The sequence below is a fragment of the Apteryx mantelli genome, chromosome 10 (assembly GCF_036417845.1).
Source record: "Apteryx mantelli isolate bAptMan1 chromosome 10, bAptMan1.hap1, whole genome shotgun sequence".
Classification (NCBI taxonomy): domain Eukaryota; kingdom Metazoa; phylum Chordata; class Aves; order Apterygiformes; family Apterygidae; genus Apteryx; species Apteryx mantelli.
Window position 1 is genome coordinate 11,163,440 of NC_089987.1, and position 19,677 is coordinate 11,183,116.

Genomic DNA, 19,677 nt, shown 5'->3' on the forward strand with positions numbered 1-19,677 from the left:
TCCCCGCGAGCAGTGCCACCGCGCCGCGCCGCGCTCCTATTTATGTGGCGGCCGGGGCCGCCTCCCCGCCCGCCCGCCCCGCCCCGCCCCGCCCCGCCGTGACGCGCCGCGCCACCGTGGGCAGCACCGCCCGCGGCACCGCCTGCCCGGCGGCGGGGGAGCCCCGGCGGCCCCGGCGGCGCGGCAGTGGGGGGAGCCCCGGCGTGGGGGGAGCCCCGGCGGCGGGGAGGGAGCCCCGGCGGCCCCGGCGGCCCGCAGAGGACGGACCGCGAGGCCGCAGGCGGAGCAGCGCCGCGGGCGGGCGGGCGGGCGAGCGAGCGGCCCGCGTGGGCGGTCCGTGCCCTGCCCCGCACCGCGCTCCCTGCGCCGCCGCGGCCGCGGGGGCCCCGCCGGGGCCAGCGGGCTCCGCGGCTCGTTCGGTTCGATGCTATTGCCCGGGAGGTTGGGTTCGTCACTGGCGTTACAGCAGTGTTAGGAACAGCACCTGCGTCGCTTAGTGTTCGCGTCGCTTAATGTTTAGGAGCTGTTCTGCACCCGTGCTGCGCTGCACAGACACAGAGCGCTGCCAGTGTGCGCGTCTGCGCCGTCACTGGTCTAAGAGGCCAATGTAAAAAATAAAGGTCAAATTCTTCACTTGATTTCACCTGAGCCGCTCGAGGAGAGTGTGAAAGTGTTGCCTCTGGAGTGACACAGTCATTACCGTGTGATCAAGTGAAGAAACGACTAAGCAGATATCTATCCTGGTACTCTGAATGGCTCATCCAAGCATCGTGTATACAGTTTATTATTTACCTAGCAACCGAAACATGCTGGACGTTGTACAGCCGGAATAACTCTGGGTCCTGCTCCCAAAAGATTACAGCCTCATCAGTACAGGAAAATCCCTGTGACTATAGGGACCGTTGCCATCAAATTCGTGAAAGTTTAAGGGTTTACAGATCAAATGCAGAAACAAGGCTAAAGAAAGCAACAGATAGATAGGGAAGTGATGCAAACAAAGTGATAGGAATAGGAATAAAGTAAGGGAAAGAAAGGAATCTGTGGAATTGGGTTATGGGGTTGCTTAGCCAGTAAAGCATAGCATACCGGCTTAGAAACATCTTTTATTCTCATAACATGTTACGCTTTTGAGGCTCAACTGAGATAAACATGAAAAATACTTCAAAGGGGCTGACCAGAGGGAATGGGTATTTTTCCTATGGAATGAAACGAGTGAATATTCTGTCATTTTCTGAGCTAATTATAATTGTCCAGTCCATGCTCTTGGAATGGTTTTTGGCCCCCTTGCCCTGATAACTGCAGTCTGAAGTGTTACTGTGGCGTTAAAGATCACCAATTGCTTGCAGCAAGTTCTCTCTGCCTGTCTCACAAAATAGCAACCAAAATAGCCTTGTCAGTTCGAATAGTCAGGGTTTGGTGGTTAAACGATGTGAGTGCTTCAGTTAAATGAACTGAATTATAAAACTACAGTTAACATTTTAAATCATATTTGAATAGATTATAGTTAAGTACACAATGGTTACTTTACTTCGATAAACTGGATAAGCAAAGCACTTTGGTTAATCTGTAGTTACATACAATTAAGTAAGTAAATACGCTTGCAGAAATGGTTTGTCTTCAGTTAACTTTATAAAAATGTGAATGTTTCTGCCTAAAAATCTCACCTCAAAACATTCTGAGTGGGTTTATGAGTCTTTTGGACCAGTCTTTCTTGCATGCCTTTACTGTATTTAAGGGCAAACTTTAGAAGTTGGCATGTAAGCTGTTTCTTTTTTATTCTTTTTTTTTTGTGTGATAGTTTCTATAGGGAAGAAGGGAAATCTGGGAAGCAGTAGAACCAAAGGTGTTGTGCTACTTTTATGCCTCATATAGCACTACCAATTGGAACCAAGCTAAAAATGGGAGGGAGTTTTGGAAACAGGACTTTAAAAAGCCATAATTTATTCCAGGTCTTTTGCTGATGAAAATCATGAATATTTTAATGATGTAAATGCAGGAAAGAGCCATCAATAGCAAAAAAAAAAAAAAATCAGGAAAGGTTTGTATAAAAAACTGCTAAATAAAAACCTTGAGAGAACAGTGCTTCAGCAGTAAAAGTGACTGAAAATAAAAATTACCTGACAGCAATCATACAAAAGAATCAGGACTGTGTGGCAAATACTTGTTTTGTGCCAACCACAGATACAATTAATGAATTGATGGTTACAGAATACTACCATGTGCATATGGATTTACAGCTGAGTTTAAAGAACTCACAGAGTGAAAGTATATTTTCCTTGATCCCAAAAATATGATTTATAACTCCTTGCAAAGTTCAGGTCACAAGCTTACTGTTCGATTCCTATTGCAGAAACAGCTGGGGGGCTCTTTCTCAGATCGGAAGGATTGTTAGGGACAACAGTCGTGTGGTTTGGAGAATACAGTATAAAACAAGCGCTTGGGGATTCCTGAGACGTGGTAATTCCAGGCTCTGAGGGATCTGGCACTGGCTTTTGTGAGCTGTCCTTTCACAGAAAGTGAGATGGCCTTGGATTAGGTCCCTGGGGAGCTGCTTGTTCCTGGAGGGATGACTGCAAGTTTTACAGAGGAGCTTTGTGCCAAGGCAGTTGGGTCTGTTTCCCATCTGCCACAGGATTTGTGCCTGGAACCAGAGGAAGGGAGAGATCGCGGGGGTCACGTAGCTAATTTATCTCCTTTGATCTTTATAGGTCCAGCTATTTTGTGAAGCTGGAAGGAATTAGCAGATACTTCAGGTTAATCGCTTGAGACAGATAACATGCTTCTTCATGTAGCATATAATTCTGTTTGCTATTCATTATTACTATATATTTATGTATACATTACTGTGGCACCTGATGATTTCAGTGGGATGCATATGAGACCATCCAAACTTGAAATACTGATCTTAGTTCCTCTAAAGGGTTTTCAGACCCTTTCCCTTCTCATCTGCCCTCTATTTCCTCTTCTACTGGACAGTGCTTTTAACAGATGTATTACTATAATTTATTTCTAGTTAAAAGAAGATTTTAATGTCTTCTTGTTTCTGCTTTTAATATCTATTGTTCTAGCTTCTACTGGTCTAAGGTTTGTTTTAATTAAATGAGTGCTTTAGTCACATGCTGTAGTCTTGATATTTTTAGCAAGCCTAATATACCATTCCTTACATATTGAAATGGAAACAGAAAATTTTACAATTTCGCTGAATTCTACATGAAGGCAGCCCTGGAGTCTGTCAATGTTGGAGGCAAAAGTCCACTCCAGCCTGCACGACAGATCGGTCGGTAATCAGTGAAGCAGGGTTATCGCTATAGCAGTGGTACCAGCTGCGGTTCCTGAGCCACAGGTGGCTCCAGGGCAGTAGTGGTGCCCGTCTCCTGCAGTGGCTGTGCCATAAAACCAGCGGCAGAGCTGCAGCCCAGGGCTGCTGAGCAATCCAGATCCTCGCTGCAGGGGGGAGCAAGGCCTGGCAAAGGTAGCCAGCAAATTCTGCTGAGGCCAGAGTCACTGGATCGTCTTTGGTCCCAGGTACCCAAGTCAGCTGTATCCTAACACACAGTGGTGTTCTGGGATGCTGGGGGAATCACCATAACCTCCTGTTTGTGAGTAAAGCCAAAAGTTTCACTTTGCTCAGCTACCCAGGATCTGTGGTGTGTCTCCTGTGGTTCTCGTGGACGAATTTAATGAGACTTAAAAGGAAAGGAAGGTTGGTGTACTCCATAATGGGGAACTGAGCACAAAGCTCTAAAAAAGGTTTGTAAGGTTTTTTTCTTCCAGTCTCATTTCATCTTCATATGATTTTCATTTTCCTTATTTCAATTGCTTTCCACCTAAGGTGCCTTTTCTCTGTATTTTACTGTTCCAGCAAGCCCAGTTTCTTTTCTCTGTTATCCCATTCCTTTCTTCTTCTCTGTCTCCTTTTGTTCCTTTGCAGTGTCCCCCTAGCTTTTGAGGAGTATCAGTGTTCACTCCTAGTGCGCTCCGTTGGCAGGAGAACTTTTCATTACATGGAAAATTTAAAACATGCAGTCTGATTCCGTTTTTTCAGTTACTAGGGGAATAAAGCTTATGCCTGAATTTCTGTATGCTATATTAGGTGCAGAATGCATTTCATGATCTAAATAACAAGCACAGACTTTGCAAGAGATACAGTGATAATTAAGCATGTATTACATAACACCTGACCTCCTCTTTGAATTTTTAAACAGAAATGCAGAAGTTTTGGGTAGAATTAATTGTATGTGATTCCACCTTATCAGGGTTTGTTCAAGGTCAAATACCAAATTATAAATAGCATTTATATTTTTTACATCAAATTAATATTATCATTGAATTCCAGTTTTTGTTATGCTGGTGTCTTATGTTGGCATTGTTTCACGTTTGATTAGGAACAATAGAAATATTCTGAACAAAATAAGTTCAGCCCAAAGACTGGATTAGCAGCAATGAGGTTTTTGAGAAAGTATTGTTCTCAGCTTGGCTCTGAGCTGGAAGTTGTGGGTTTCTCCTCTTGTTACTTTTCAACTCCTCTGCACTGCTTCAAGTCTAATTAATCAACCATTATGTGGGTGAAGTTATTTCTACACAGGCTTCAGAGACATCCACAAAGGTCTGGTATTGCCAAGTTGCATGAAGCATTGCTCCCACAGAAGCGGGTGTCTGGCTACCTCCCAAATACCTGGACTGAAAAAGAAATAAGAGCATATTTATTATTATTTTAATTGCACAGCTGACATACTCAGGCCGGTGAGAGACAGGACAGAGGCAGCAATAGGAAATGGTTTTTTTTTTTCTCTCTAACCTAAGCAAGAGAGAAAGAGGTGCAGGGAGTTGAACAAAATACTGCTTCATATCTCCTTAACTCTTGACAAGTAGGATATGGTACAAATATGGTGTTAAATTTTCCTCTCCACCACCCTTAAAATCATAGAACAGTGTGTGCTGAACAGATATGGACTAATTAGTTCAGTTTGTAAGTTATATGAAAATATGTATTAGACCTTCTCATGTACAGCATATTGTATATTGCATTATTCTGCAGCTGATACGGCATCCCTTTGTCCAAGGAGCCATTCTTATGCCCATAATTACTCTTGCATTTAATCAGAGCTACTGTTTTTGATTGAATAGTGGTAGCCGTGAACTGGGACTGCATTGATGAGGTGTGAGAAAATGAGCTTTGGAATCAATAGAAATTAACATGGCTTAGAAGGCTCACACATAATGCCAAGGCACAAAATGCACACAGAAACCTAACTAAACTCAGGTATTTATCAACAAAATTAATCATATGTTGGTTCCTCTCACAGCTATTGTGCTTCCTTCCGGCTCCAGACCAGAAATTCTAAAGCTCACAAATTAGGTACTGCAAAAGAGTGTGCTACTGTTTGTGTTTTTCAGTTAGAGAAGCATGGAACAGATATGTTTTAGTTCCACTGGTTGCAACTTAAGGCACAGGTCTCTGCCCATCTGAAACCCTTGCTAAAGAGTGCAAAAAATAACTTGGGATAACAATGATTGGAAATGTGGTTCATCTTCCTGCTGCTCTGAAGTTCTCACCACTTTGAGTAATCTGAAAAGCTTTCACTGCTAGATAAAGCTCATGACCAACTGAACCAGGTGAATCATTGCTCGGAAAAAAAGAAGTTACACAAGTGGCATATCTAATTTCACTTCTCCCTGTGCAGTTCCCAGCTTCTTTTTCATAAAATGTAAAACACTATTGGTAAACTATCCTGTTAGAATACATTTGTAAAAAGCAGTCTGTCTTCATTTAACTCCAAATTTACACTGATTTTTAGTTTTTCAGATTCAGGTTTATTTCTTACTCATACAGTAACCCACTCGTGAGCTACGAGTCAGAATTTGGATATCCCCTTAGTTTCATCAGTGCAGTCACTGGGGAACGGACTCATTAGCGCATACTGTATCTGGTCAGCTGTTTGCTCCTATTGCCTTTCAAGTTTGGAATAAAATCAGAACATGACCTAACCTATCTCCATAATTATTTTCTTTTATCACCCTTAATTTCTCTTTTTCAGTATTAAACCTGTGTGACAGGTGAAAATGTGTGTGACATATATCATCCATCTATGAATGGCATGCTAAATATCCTGTTACAAATACTGCAGGATGTATGCTCCTTAGTGTGGATTTCAGAGGCCCTTTACAAGAAATATCTAGAAGTCCGATATCATGAAAAAAACATCTGAATTTGCAGATTGCCAACAGTGGTTTAAGGAGCAGGCAAAGTAGATGGCTGTCTGTCTATCCTACTGAGAAGTACGTAGTGGTAAGGAAGCAAATTGCAAATGTAAGATTTATTGTTTACCAGCAGTAGCTCTTGGCGAGAGGAACGAATCTATTTACAATAACAAATTAAAGGAGCTATACTGGGTCAGGTTCAACTTACCTCCAGCTTCCAGCAGCTGTCAATAGCAGATACCTAAGGAAGAGTGTAAGAATATGACAAACACATTAGAACTTCCCCTGCACACCCTCCAGGCTAAAAGTATTCCTTTTCTCAGTGGTCCTTGATGTATTTTTTTACTGAACATTTTCTAGTTGCTTTTTAACCCATGTAGACTCCTGATGTCCTGCAACATCCCAACTTAGTGTATTGTGAAGCAGAGAATAAGTGTTCTCTTGTGTCTTCTTCACACACCTAATGATTTTATAGATTCCCATCGTGTGTTCCTTCAGTAATCATTTCCCTCGGCTGAAGAACCTAGTGTATTTAGTCACTCCTTGTACAAACACTGTCCCTGCTTGAATCATTCCCATTGCCCTTCTCTGTATCTTTTCTATTTCTAAGACACCTTTTTGAAGTTAGGGGATGAGAAACACCCAGATTATTCAAGTTGCGGGTGCCCATGCACTTACTTACACATTAGACAATGATGGTTTCCGCTTTCTTCCTTATTCCTAAGAATCCCTAGCGTCTGTTTACTCTTTGTTAGCTGAGCATTGAGCTAACATGTTCATGGATCTACTGTAATTCTCTTCTATTGAGCAACTGAAGATTTAATAGCCAGGGTAGCAAATAGGCTAGAAAACAGCCTAAAGTTGGCCATGGCAACCTGCAGAGCCTGTTTCTTCTGTATGACTGCAGAGCAATGTCTTCAAAGTTGCCTGTAAACAGGCATCTTCCATGTAGTACTGCAGAAATATTGCAGAAACTTGCAAAAGGAAAAATGTAGTTGTAACAGAAAACTTCTCTGTAGCAAGAGATTACAGTGAGGGTGCCGGGAACATGGCAGATGCATCAGCAACAAGTTACTGGTTGCATTTCAACACATTGCAAAGATATCAAAGAAAAGAAGATTTGGGGCATATAAAGACTGCAGATCCAGACTATATCCAAGTTAGAAATAATCCCAGATAAAACCATCGTATTACAGATGATTCCATGAATATGATAGGTGAACAAATGCCTTTGAGAAAGTCTCCTTGCAATGAAAATTCATAAGTAGGGCCTGGGCCCCGCAGCAGGCCTGTGGTCCTCTGAGGAAATAACACAACAGGCTTCCAGAGGTCAGTCACACAGATCCCCGGCTGAGGAGGTAAGACTTTGCAAAGCACGCTTTGCAACATTAGTGACCATATCAAGTGAAACTTTAACTATGCTGCCCTCTTCTGTGTACTAGATAATAAAAAGTATAGGGATTTTTATATATGTTTTCCTACAGCAGAAAGCTTTAGTTTTGTGTCCAAATGTGCATTTATGATGCTTAGAATAACTGCACTTTTTATAAGGTTCCTGGTAGGGAGTGATGGTGACCAAAATTAAAACATAATTGCCTTTTTGCTTTAGGTGCTACAGTCTGATCTCGTTTCCCTTGCAAGGAAAACTGCATTTCCTTTTCATTTCAAGAAAGGAAAGCTTGAAACCAAGAGGAAAGCTCATAGCCCCAGGGGATAGTTATGAATTTGAATTGGAAAGCCTTTACACTTCTTTCTATCCCAGTTTAGAGTTTATGGTTGTCTTTTCCTGTTGTCGGTGATGTCATGGAATCTTTCATGTAAAATTGTGTGGGCAAACGGATGTGAGAGATGTTATCATCTGTTTCAGGAGAAGCTCAGGATTTGTCCAGCTGGAATGTGCTGAGTTTGGCAAATTCCGTGTTTGCGTACCAGAGCAGTAGTAGGCATCTCTGTCTTCTTTTAAATGGCTTGTCTCCTGTTTTGCATCTGCTGTTATATAAGATATTCTGATGAAGGCCTCAAAATTCTTATGGTGGAGTTATACTAGAATCATACAGACTTTGTTATTTTCACTTTAACTTGTCTGAGTTCTTTCTGATTTTATTCTTGTGAAAGAGTATAACGATAATGATGATGATGATGATAGTAAAAATATGATTCATTATCTACCATTTTCTCTAGAAAAATTTTGAACCAATCAAGATCTAGACTCATGATAAAATATGGGTAGCAAACACAAGTGTAGACTGAGGTACAAAACGTGTACCTTGTATAAAGGGGGCTATAGGACAGTGCAGACATGAAAAAAGAATTATTTTATAAAAGAAATTACACAACCCAAATGTAAATCTTAATTTCCAAGCCAGCCCTTACTGGAATAAGCTCAATCAAAGCTCCAGTGCTAAGATTCTCTAGGTCCTAAAGATAAAACTTCCTGATCTTGACCCTTATCAACACTATTCTACATCCAAACCAGGTACAGTGATGCAGACATGAAATAGCTTTGTTTCTCCATTCACCTTGTTCCTCCCAAAAGCCATAGCTGGGCACCAAGCCTAGCGAAGGCCGCGGAGCGCCGCGGAGCGCCGTGCCGTGCCGTGCCGTGCCGAGGCACGCTGGGCTGCTGGTCGTGCTGGGCAGGTGCCGGGGGATGATTGCTCACGCTCTCAAACTCTTGTGAGCACGTCTTGTGCTTGAGGGCAGAGTTCCTTGTCAGAGGCTCCTTCGATAGGTACATGACAATGTAAATCTTCAGGTTTTAGGCATTTAAAATAGTTTTTTTAATTTTCGAAATTACTAAGGCTACTTATATTTAAAGAGACATTCAGTGATCATCCCATTCTCTGGCAGTAATGAAATTCAGCAACGTTATTGCCTTTCATGGCATTTTTACTGGTTTACAGTGTTGGAAATGAGATCAGAATCAGGCCTTGACAGTCTTTTCCCTTCTCAACACTTACTCACAGCAGTAATTAACATTAACCAGGCAAACGCTTCCCTGGCATCAGACTCTCACGTCAAAAACGTCGTCTGTGATTTCACTGCCTGCACATACCCCCAGGATGATGAACACACGACATTTCTCCTCTGCAAAGGCACTTTCTTTTCACACTCACCCCTCCCTCTGCACGATCCTTCTCTCATAATCTTTACCAAAGAAAGGGTTATATATTTGCATTACTCCTCTGCTCAAACACATCAGCACCACCAGAATTGTTCAGATGAATCTGCAGCCTTCTAAGGTAACAGCCGCGCGTAGCTAGGCAACACCAAGGATATAGTATTTCTCGGGAAGGAGGGCTTTTCTAAATGAGCTCATTCAGACGCAGGCCTCCTTCCCTTATAAGAAGAAAACTGCTCATTGGAGAAATTAGTCTGTCGTCCTGTCATCATCAAGCCATATGGATATATAGGCTTCCCTTGATTAGCTGTGAAAGACAATAACGGTGCATTGTATATTGTACCTATTTATTTCTCTATATTTTTTACATATCGGTAAGTTGTTTCACAAAGGCTAAAAACCACAAAAGATTTTATGACAGATTTCACTAACCATCATCCTAATTAAACTGGAATGCTTCAATAGTTACCAAGTCAGCTGAAATAAGTCAAATCTCAGTTCAGCTGAAATTGTGTCAGCATTCAAAAAGGTTTTATTTCAAGCTGAAAAGGCCTCCGGCTGCGTGTACGGCCCATCACTGTACGAAGTGACAGAACTGTTGTGAGCGGTGAACGCTGCTCTGCTGAGGGTGAAGCGACTCAGCTAAGTGGAACCAGAAGAAGTGCTCCGGGCTAGCGGGTACAGCGCAGGCGCTGGGCTCCCGACCCGCAGCCGAGCTCGCTGTCCGCCAGCGGGGCTCCGGCGTCACCACGGCCAAAGAGACGACAAGTCGGCTGCGGCTGTGCGTGGCGGACTCTCCCCCGGCGAGGCCCAGCGCGCTCCGAGAGCGCAGGCAAGGACATTTGCCCCCTCTTTCTCCGATGGGTTTGTACTTGGTGAGATCTCAGATCTCAGCTGCTGACTGGTGTGAAATTGCAGCACCATCTACCAGGGTGACGTTAGCAACCACCTGAGCACAGCAGAATTTACAAGGGCGTCTGGAATTGCAAGCGGATGTTATTTTTAGCTGTCCCCTATTTCCCACTTCTCCTATGTTCTTTTTGCCAAGTTGCATGTACATACAGAAATATATCTACTTTGCAGAGCTTCTGAATTTTGCTTCCCAGGCTGAGCGCAGCCCTGAAGCCTGCGTGGCCGGGACGGGTGGTAGGCAGCAGTGGCCGGAGACCCGGAGCGCTGGGTGAAACGGCCCTCGTGGAGCAGCGCTCTCCCCCTCGATCCGTGTTCGTGAGAGCCCGTGCCCTGCGCGCTGCGGCTGCTGTGGCAAGTGTTTTTGTGGCCCAGACCTGGGAGTAGCTGATCAGAGAGATATTACATCGCTATCTTGGCAGCTTTCCTATATGTATTCTCTCTCTTTGGCATATTATTTTATTAGCGTATTCTGGCGCCTGTTCAGTGGGATCCTGCCCATTGCTCCCAGCTGGACCGAGGCACAGTCCGCACCACGTGGCCTCTTTCATCGTGTCCTTCCTGAGGGCCAAACAGCGATTGCCCAGCGAGGCGCGTAAGGCACAACCACACAATTTATTTGTAGTCTCTCAAAGACTCGAGCAGCTTTTAAGAGGATGAAGACCGGGTCACAGTAAGATGTCAGAGGAAGGCTTGCCATGTTTTCTATGTGTTTATTTCAAACACTCATGACAGTCATAACAAAGTTACTGCAGTTTTAAGGATTAGTAGAATATGCTGCAAGTGCAATTTCTAAACTACTATGATACATTAGCTGATGTGTGTTGTGATACAATCTGCATCTTAGCTATAATGTTTATTTATTCAGCCGTAAAATCAAGAAAGCTCTACTAATTATAAGTTGGTAACTGCATAACTACAGCTGCTGGAGAAATGCTTAGACTATGAATGAACTAAAATGTATACATGTAAATGAAATACGCATTTGAAGTGAGGCTGTCAAGATTGATGAGCTTAAAGCTGATGTAATATTTATTTTTTGTTTGCAAAATTAAATTAACTCTCAATTTTTGCCAGGAATGACCCAATATTTTTCTTACCATTAAAAATAAATAAGTGATGAGACATCATCATTTATATGCTAAAAATATAATCCAGAGTATCACCTCAGTCAAAGTTCTCAGTTTGCAAGATCAGACCAGAATGGTGAGTGTGAAAGGGGAGGGGAAGAAATTGTTTAAATAACAGATCCTATTTCAAGCTCTTAGTCAATGTTTGTCATTAGTAAGAATCATTTATAAAATAGAATTTAGCGGGCACTTTTTATTATCCACTTCCATCTTCCAAAAACAACATCTAAAAACTCATTATGAAAATATAAGTCAGTACAAATTTGAAGTGAAATAATCTATGATGTGACTTGTTCCTAATCATTATTTTCCATCTACCTCTAGAGTAACCGTCTTTAAAAAAAAGTTGCTGCAGTGCTGTTGAAGCTGGTTTTTTCCCCTAATTTTCAGTAATAAAACAATCACTGCTCTGTTAAAACTGTTAGGAATAAAATTTGGAATCCATTGGCATTTATTGGTTTTCTCTGCAAGCAATTCAGACTATATGGATGATTTGTCACCCGGGGGGGGGGGGGGGGGGTATTGCTGCTTAAGTACCCTCATAATCCTTAGCTAGAGCAGGTGCCAGCTCTTCCATTAGCAAAGGTGTAGCCTTCTAGAGAAACACAGCTGCCAGGAATCATGGGGTTAAGCAAGCTGGTGCTCCTGACAGTCTGCTGAGGCTATTTTGGTCAAAACCCTGTGTGACACATCTGCTGGGAACCTGGATGGAACTAATTTGGTAAATTAGGAAAAAAAGTGCTGTGATAAACAATCATCCAGAAGAACTGGAAATCTCCTCTCCCAGGTTACATCCAAGTGATGGGGAGGATCATGTCCAGCAGAGAGGAGAGAGGACAGCAGTGACGGCTTGTCGCTGCCTGGGTCTCCCTGCTTGGCCCGGTGTGGGCACAGCTGCTGTCCATGCTCTTTGGCTGCTGCCCTTATGGCCTAGCAACTTGCGTGTGGAGGGTCATGACAGGGTTAAACTGGTGGTAAGTTGCAAGTAGCAAGCAACAGGAGCCTCAGACAAATGTACCCAAGGACACCGCTGCAGCTGGGAATGATACATCCTGAGAAAGTACAGATAAACCAGCAGAAGCCAGTGGGAACCAAGGTTAAGGGCAGGACAGCTTTTCTAAACAAGTAGCAAGGTACAAGGCATGACCGCTGCGTGCGTGATCGGTGTAATGGTTGGCTCCCTGTGACATAATCTGCATGGTGACTGGCTTAGCAAAGTGTGTCTGTGAAACCACTGAAGCAGCTAACTTTATTTAAATATGCTCAGAAACGAACAATAAAGGTCTCAAGATGCACCATGTCTTGAGTCCGTGCCACCAATCCGCCACACTTGCGCACCTCCCTTTGTCAACTTCAGAGCATTATTTTTACGTAGATGCTTGCCCTCCTGGTCCTCTGTGCCTCGTGCTGCGGTTTGGGAGGAAGGGGCTTGGATTGCCTGCAGTGGGGCTGCCAAGGCTTTGCTGTTGCCTGCCGCAGTGCCCTCCAGTGGGCTGCCTGGGCACCCGGGCAGAGGGAAGAGGAACCCAGAGTGCAGCTCAGCTTGCTCCGTGCTGCTCGCACCACCCTGGCCTTTGCACCACGCAGAGCACTATCCGCAGTGCGGCCGTGCCCTGGCCGCAGGCTCCGCGCTGGACTCTCCCTGCCGGGCAGCCAGCCTGTGGGGAGTATGGAAACCAGAGGGCTGGGAGATGTTTAGCATAAGGTAACAGGAGGCTCTTGGTTCCCCGCGGTTTGGAGGGTAGGGCTTCCAGCAAGCAGCTGGAAGAGCTCCTTGGTCTTCCACGTTGCTGCAGCAGGAGGCTGGAAGCATCCTGGAGGTAGGGGCAGGACATCAAGGTGCTGCTTGCTCCTGCCGTTTCCTTCTCTTTCTCTTTTTGTGCCCTGAAGTTCCAGGACTGCAGTTGCTCCCCATTCCCCCATTACATGTGTTCCCAAACGTACTGGAAATTAATTTCTGCCCAGTTCTCTCCCTCCAGCCCCGCGTTCAGAGCTGAGCTACTAGCGGGAACATGGAGACTGTTTTAACTTCTGCTCTAAAGAGCACAGCCTTGACATCTGGAGCTTGCGTGTGCTGCAAGGAGACTCTGAAAAGCAACAAAATTGATGAGACTGGCAGATTACTTGGGGATCCTGATGAGTGTGTGGAATGAAGCTGGAGAGGGGGATTTCAACTCATCCAGACAACCAGGATGTTTTCATCACTGCAGACAGGGCTGCTCCAGTGCTGCTGCAGGCTGTAAATGCTCTTTACAAGTAAGGCATAGGAGGGGAAATGCATAAACAGATAATACGAAACATTTAAGAAGGTTACAGAACCAAGTAGCAAGTCTTGTGCAAGCACTGAAGTACACTGAGTAAAATTAGAGCTCTGCTACTTGTATGTTTTATAAAGTTTTTGTATATTTTTAGCACTTTGTGGAATGAGAAAACAGGCAGTTTTATGTGCTTACTGTTAAATGTTGTTGGCAGGTGGTGGTGAGGCACACCAGCAAACTTAAACACCCAGGTAATAGCCTCAGTTTCCCCTGGTTTATTTTCTATGCTGATACTTAGCTTTCCATAGTAACATTTGAAAGATTTTGCTATAAAACTTCCCTTTCATTTGAGGCAAAAATTTGAGTCTGCCACTTGTTCGCAGTCTGTATTTACACCAAACAGTGCATTTCATCAAAGAAGAGAAAGTGGCATAATTGTCTGCTTGACAGGCTAAAGGAAAATGTTTTTAGCAGCTATAAAAAACATTGCAAAACATGTTGTTTATAAATCAAAGCTCCAGAGGGAGATCGCTATCAAGGTACTTTATCGATGTAAACACATCAGTCTTGAGCGTGGCCAGAAGACTGAAATGACTTAACAAACAGTTCCCAGTGTGTAGTACACATCACTCCACCCAAGGAACACAAGAAATATTGCCCATGAAAGTGTAAAGTTCTTCCTGTAGCATCTTCCATGGACAGCATTTAGTTGCACCTCTGGAAAAAAGTTGCCCCCCAAGCTGTTTTATATCCACTCGTAATGAAATTGGGGGATGAATCGTCTTCAAAAGTTTCAGGTTGATGGTGCTAGAAAGCAAAGACAGTATGAGAGCAGCTAGAAAGAGGGCTGTTTCTTCCCAGGGGAGGGGTTGGGGGGCAGGTATGGGCCAAGTGGCAGGGCCCGAGATGCACAGACCCGACTGTGCTGATCTGCTGCCTTGAACACAGGGCAGGTTATTCTAGGGCACAACACAGCCAATTGCCCTGGGGAGCTCGTGTTGCTGTGTTTGCAGAGTCAGAGCAGTGAATGCCATTCAGCCACCCCTGGAAGACTCTGCCCAGAGCCTAGCAATGTGAAACAGATGTCTGCTGCTGGCATTTTTCCTGGACTTGAATGAGGCTGTTTGTATTCAGTGCAGCTGCTGTAAAGGGTCTTATTTTCTGATGGAATGTGTCCTATTACAAGGCATTCCAGAGACTAAATGGGGGGGAGAGGGTTGAAAACAAATATTTGTAACAAATTAATGCTTTCTTCTCCCATATTCTCCCCATACTGCAGGAGCCAGATAATGATCATTATACCCAAGGGACTGAAAATTTTTCCCTTCACTGAAAAGTCACCCCACAACTGTGTACTATAAATCTAAACAATGTGAACACATACTGTTGCTTCTCTGAAAAGGTGAGTGGTGCAAAACATCCCCCAGTGTTACCATGTACAGTGTGCCCCTTCAGTGTTATCACGTACAACATGCCTTGCAAGGCAAATGCCAACATCTCAATAAATTATTTAACACTATTATCATATAGTGGCGAAAGCCAAGCAGTAGTGATTCGATTAAGCATAATTTCCAGATTCCCTTTCCATTTGGAGTGCAGGTTGAAGCAATCTGTTGACAGATTACTCATCCTTCTGTTTTCCCCACACACATACTTGCACTCCAATCTTCCCCAAAAGCTGGGAAGGCACTATTCATTTTCTATTAAAAAAAAACAAAACAGAAAACAAAAACAAACCAACAAAGCTTGTTGCCCATGAGATGCCTGCGTGAATTGCCATGGTTGAAGTTTTCATTTGTGGTGCAACAGCTGGCAACATCAGAACTGATTAATGATTCACCAAGAGAGGCAGAGAGGGACGATAATACTAACATAAGGAACATTCTGCTCTTTTCCCAGTATTAGTATTACACAAATATTGTCTTTATTTACAATTTCAAATTCATGCACCCAAGCAAGGGCTGATCATTCAAAGGATGCTAAGCCAAATAAGCAGATGAAAGCTGCTGCAGAGTTGGCATTCTGCACAAGCCCTGTGAAAACTAGGTGCCTCATTTCTCAAACTGGAAGGAAATTAGGACTTATTTCTGTCCTAGTTTGCTCTGTGACTTTAGCTATCCTACTGGATACCACTTCCTCAGTTTTTTAACAGCTCAACAGAGATCAGAGTGAAGTACCAGGCCATGGTTTACACAGTCAGTGTTCCTAAGGTTCACCATTTCCAAAAGATCCTCCAAGATCCTTCAAGAGAAGCTACTACTGAGATATAAAGTGTTATAGATAGGATCAGCACAATCTATTCTGAAAAAGGTGTATTAGTTACTCTCTAGGTAACTGATGATGGTGAAGGTATTTGATAATTAACACTGCATGTGTGCAGCACCAAAACACTTGCTTGGTCTATTTATTTAACAGTCTGGGTTTTTTTGTTTTGTCCCCCCCCCCCCCCCCAGTGGTCCAGGATTAAAAACATCTCTTACAAAAGTTCAAGTAAATTATGGAAATCTATCTTAACAAATTTTTCTATTGTCAATTTCTACCACAGACAACTGTTTGGTAAGTGCCATATTTTCCAGCCCAGTAACGTGGGATAGGTGTTAGTACTAAATCTGAATGCATGTTTAAAGCAAAACTTGTGATTTAGCTGTCAAACTTTGCCAGGAAAGTCTTTCAGCAGAGAGTAGCTGGACTGTTCATACTGAAAACTATGCATGACTCCCTCCTAGGCTGTGACAGGTGCAGAAAATAATCTACCTCAGAAGTACGGTATTTGCCATCATAAGTAATGAATAGTTAAAACATTTCATGCAGGTTTAAAGAGCCCTCCATATTTAGCAAATTCAAGTCAATATAATAAAAACCAGACAGATGATTTAGTAGTGTTTACATTTATTGCTATCAGCACGTTATGACTTTGCACGCACCAACTTGTAAAAATCTGTATATTTGAAGCTAAAATTATATTAACAGTCCAAAATAATCATATGAATGTTAAGATTTTAACTGCTAATTTGCTTGGTCAATGTGTAAAATCCATTTCTAAAATGTAGTTTGTAACTAATCTTTGGTTTAGGATAGTCAGAATTCTGTTAAAAACAAGTTCAAACAAATCTTTTTAAAGATAAGCCCAAAAAAATCTTACTGTGCTATAGCTGATAAATTTGAAAGTCAATTTTCATATTTGTGTAGCTGCCTGCAAGCTAATTTCCCACATATTAATTTTTGTAGAAGTAATGAAACATTTCTTTAAGAAAATCCAAGTAATTTTATTTTGCTTATAGATACACATATAGTGAAACACTTGCATCACCACTTATATACAAAATGAGTTTAACAAAGCATAATACCAAAGATTTCCTCATCGGGTAATTATGATCGAGCAGACAAGCACTGATTCACCACTTCCAGTAAGTGAGAGTTTTCCAGAGCAGCTGCTACACGTTCTTTATCAGCAAGCTGTTTATTAACTGTTCAAAAAAAAAAAAATCACAAAGAACTGGTCAAAACATTGGTATACAATGTCTTTTTAGAAACATTTTACACTGAGACTGATAATCACACTGTTGCTATGGTACTCAGGTAGACTAGTAATTTTGCAGATGCTGAGTACACCACAGAGTTGTCATCTAAAGTCAAAGCTACATATTATATCACAAGTTAAACAAGGAGGCTATTTATAATTCAGCAGCAGTGAGCTATGCATGTGTAGCTGTAAGAAGACAAGAAATTTATCCCCAGCTTCTCCTCATTTTCTGAGCCCTCCATAACCCAAGCAAACCAGGGACTATTTGAGAGCACAGGCTGTCTGAGGAAATGTTTCAGGTAAGGTGTACAACATATCTAAGTTTCATTATTACACAAGGGGCTGGTGTGTGTAAAGTCCCAGATACTCAACAGCTGCTGTGCAGATGCAGGAGTCTCTCTCATCTCTAATTTGCAAGATCAAAAATGTAAAGAAAACCACACAAGAGAGCACTAAAAAGCTTACCTGCGTGCTCAGAGGCATGTGTTCCTGGTGTTATATGAACATCCACCTTAAAAGGAGCAAAAAGGTCACAAAAGAAGAAAGAGGGAACAAGTCGTCAACACACTGGAAGCTCAGACTCAAACAATTTAACAACGAAAACAAGATAATTGAAAAAAACACACATATTATTGTCAAAGCCAGTTACTGTATATAGTAGAACAGAACAAAGTCTAAAATCTGGATGCTTGTCCAGCCAGAAGGCTGCACTGCATTCTGTGTTCTGATATGCTTTATGCCTCCTTCAGGCAGTTGGGTAAAACACAGGCCTCTACTCTCCATTTGTAAAACTGAGATTCTCGCCCGTAAGGAGTCAGAGCACCACAAAGAACTAAAGGTAATTTCCCATCGTAAACCCATTCGCCTTTGACTCGACTTTCAGAGAACAGGAATTCTGTATCCACTGCTTAGTTTAATGCCTTCTGACTCCTGGACTGTTTCCCTCCCTCATCACATGAGGAGATGAAGAAAAGCTCCAGTTATTTTTCACTTTAATTTACTTTTCACTATAAGCTAGTTGTTAGGTTTTTACAAACATACCCCCTTCTTTTGCTTTCTGGACTGATTTTATTACTCACCTTAAACCTCTCAGGTAGAGATCTAATCAGTTTTACTTTTATTGACAGTCCAATTAATGTTGCCATGCTGCAGTGCGGAATTGTGGGAGTAAACTCCACCGCTACGGTACTTTCAGCATCGTTCACCTGTTGAAAAGCAAACACCTTCTATGTACAAAACTCACTTACTTCATCACAAGTCAGCAGGCAGCATTTCATGCGAAACGCAGCTTGCAGCTCTACTCTGCTGCTCATCATTTTCTTCACTGTCGTTTCTACACGCTATGTTTAAACGAAGCAGAAGTCTACGCTAATTCTCCTTTCAGGGCGCAAATATGAAGATTAAGCCGTGGCGTTTGGACGACCGCCGCCCCCCGCGGGCAGGGAACTCGCCTTGACGCGGACCTGCTCCACGACGTTCAGCTCCTCCAGCGTGAGCGGGTGCTCGGGGTCGTTGATGGAGCGGATGAGATGTGCCAGGCTGAGGAAAACGCGCCGCGGCCTGCGCCACCCCCCGCCGCGCCGCGCCGGCCCTCGCCCCTCGCCCCTCGCCCCCCGCCCCGGCCCGCCCCGGCAGGATATCGAAGATCTCGCGGTCGTCGATGGAGTCGGGCAGCTCGTCGTCCTCCTCCCGCGCCGTCACCGGCCGCTCCCCCGAGCGGCGGTAGATGAGGGGGTTGGCGTTCTCCAGCGGCGCCGCGCCGCCGCCCGGCCCCGGGCCCACCATGGCTGCCGCGCCGCGCTGCGGGGGGCCCTGCCGGCGCGCGGTCCCTTCCGGTGCGGCGCGGCGGCGGCGGAAGGAGCCCGGACGCGCTTCGGCGCCGCACCGCGCGCGCGGCCGTTGGCGGTTGGCCGCGGTGGGGGGGGGGAGGCGAGGCGAGGCGAGGCGAGGCGAGGCCGAAGCGTTTACACCCACATCCACACCCGTTACCTTTCCTCCCGCGGGCAAGAAGCAGCGCTGCGTTATCTCCGCAGTCGTCGCTTGCCCCTTTGCAGTAGGGAAGCGTGTCGCGGGAGGCCAGGGTGAATTTAAACGTGGCTTTTACGGCAGGTTTTTTCAGCGGTCGAGAGGCGGAGGTGGCATCTCCTCCCTGGCCCGGGCCCTGGAGCGTTAAAGGGTGCACTGGCGGGCTGGGAGGCAGCGGGCAGCGATGTAACTGTTGCCTGACGTTAAACGTAAGGCCTAACAGGGGAAAGGAGCGACTTCAGTCAAGTCGGTGACTCTAAAATTTTTGCTTGAGGGCCTTTGCTGTGACCTTAGTGCTTGCCAAGATAGGTAAATTAAACAGCATTTTAAATGCAAAATGTTATCGATTAAAATGATCTCTGTTATCGTGTAGATAATTTGAAAAGTCAAGCTGTGTATAATAGGAAACATGACAAACTGTTAAAGAAACTGAAGTGATAAATGTAATGGTGATTTATATTTTGGCTTTATAGACTCCTTTATAATGGGGTTAAAGCTTTTACTCCTGTA

General features: G+C 43.9%; 1 protein-coding gene across 1 annotated transcript; it reads right to left on the reverse strand.

Moving 5' to 3' along the window:
• Window positions 1-16,860: 16,860 nt before the first annotated feature.
• CIAO2B (cytosolic iron-sulfur assembly component 2B) lies at window positions 16,861-18,965 on the reverse strand. Its single transcript, XM_067302886.1, has 5 exons — window positions 18,781-18,965; window positions 18,594-18,671; window positions 18,222-18,347; window positions 17,608-17,653; window positions 16,861-17,086 (listed from the first exon to the last, which is right to left on the reverse strand). Exons 1-5 carry the CDS (start codon window positions 18,925-18,927, stop codon window positions 16,989-16,991), a joined length of 495 nt encoding a protein of 164 aa, XP_067158987.1. The 5' UTR covers window positions 18,928-18,965; the 3' UTR covers window positions 16,861-16,988.
• Between the last annotated feature and the right edge of the window lie 712 nt (window positions 18,966-19,677).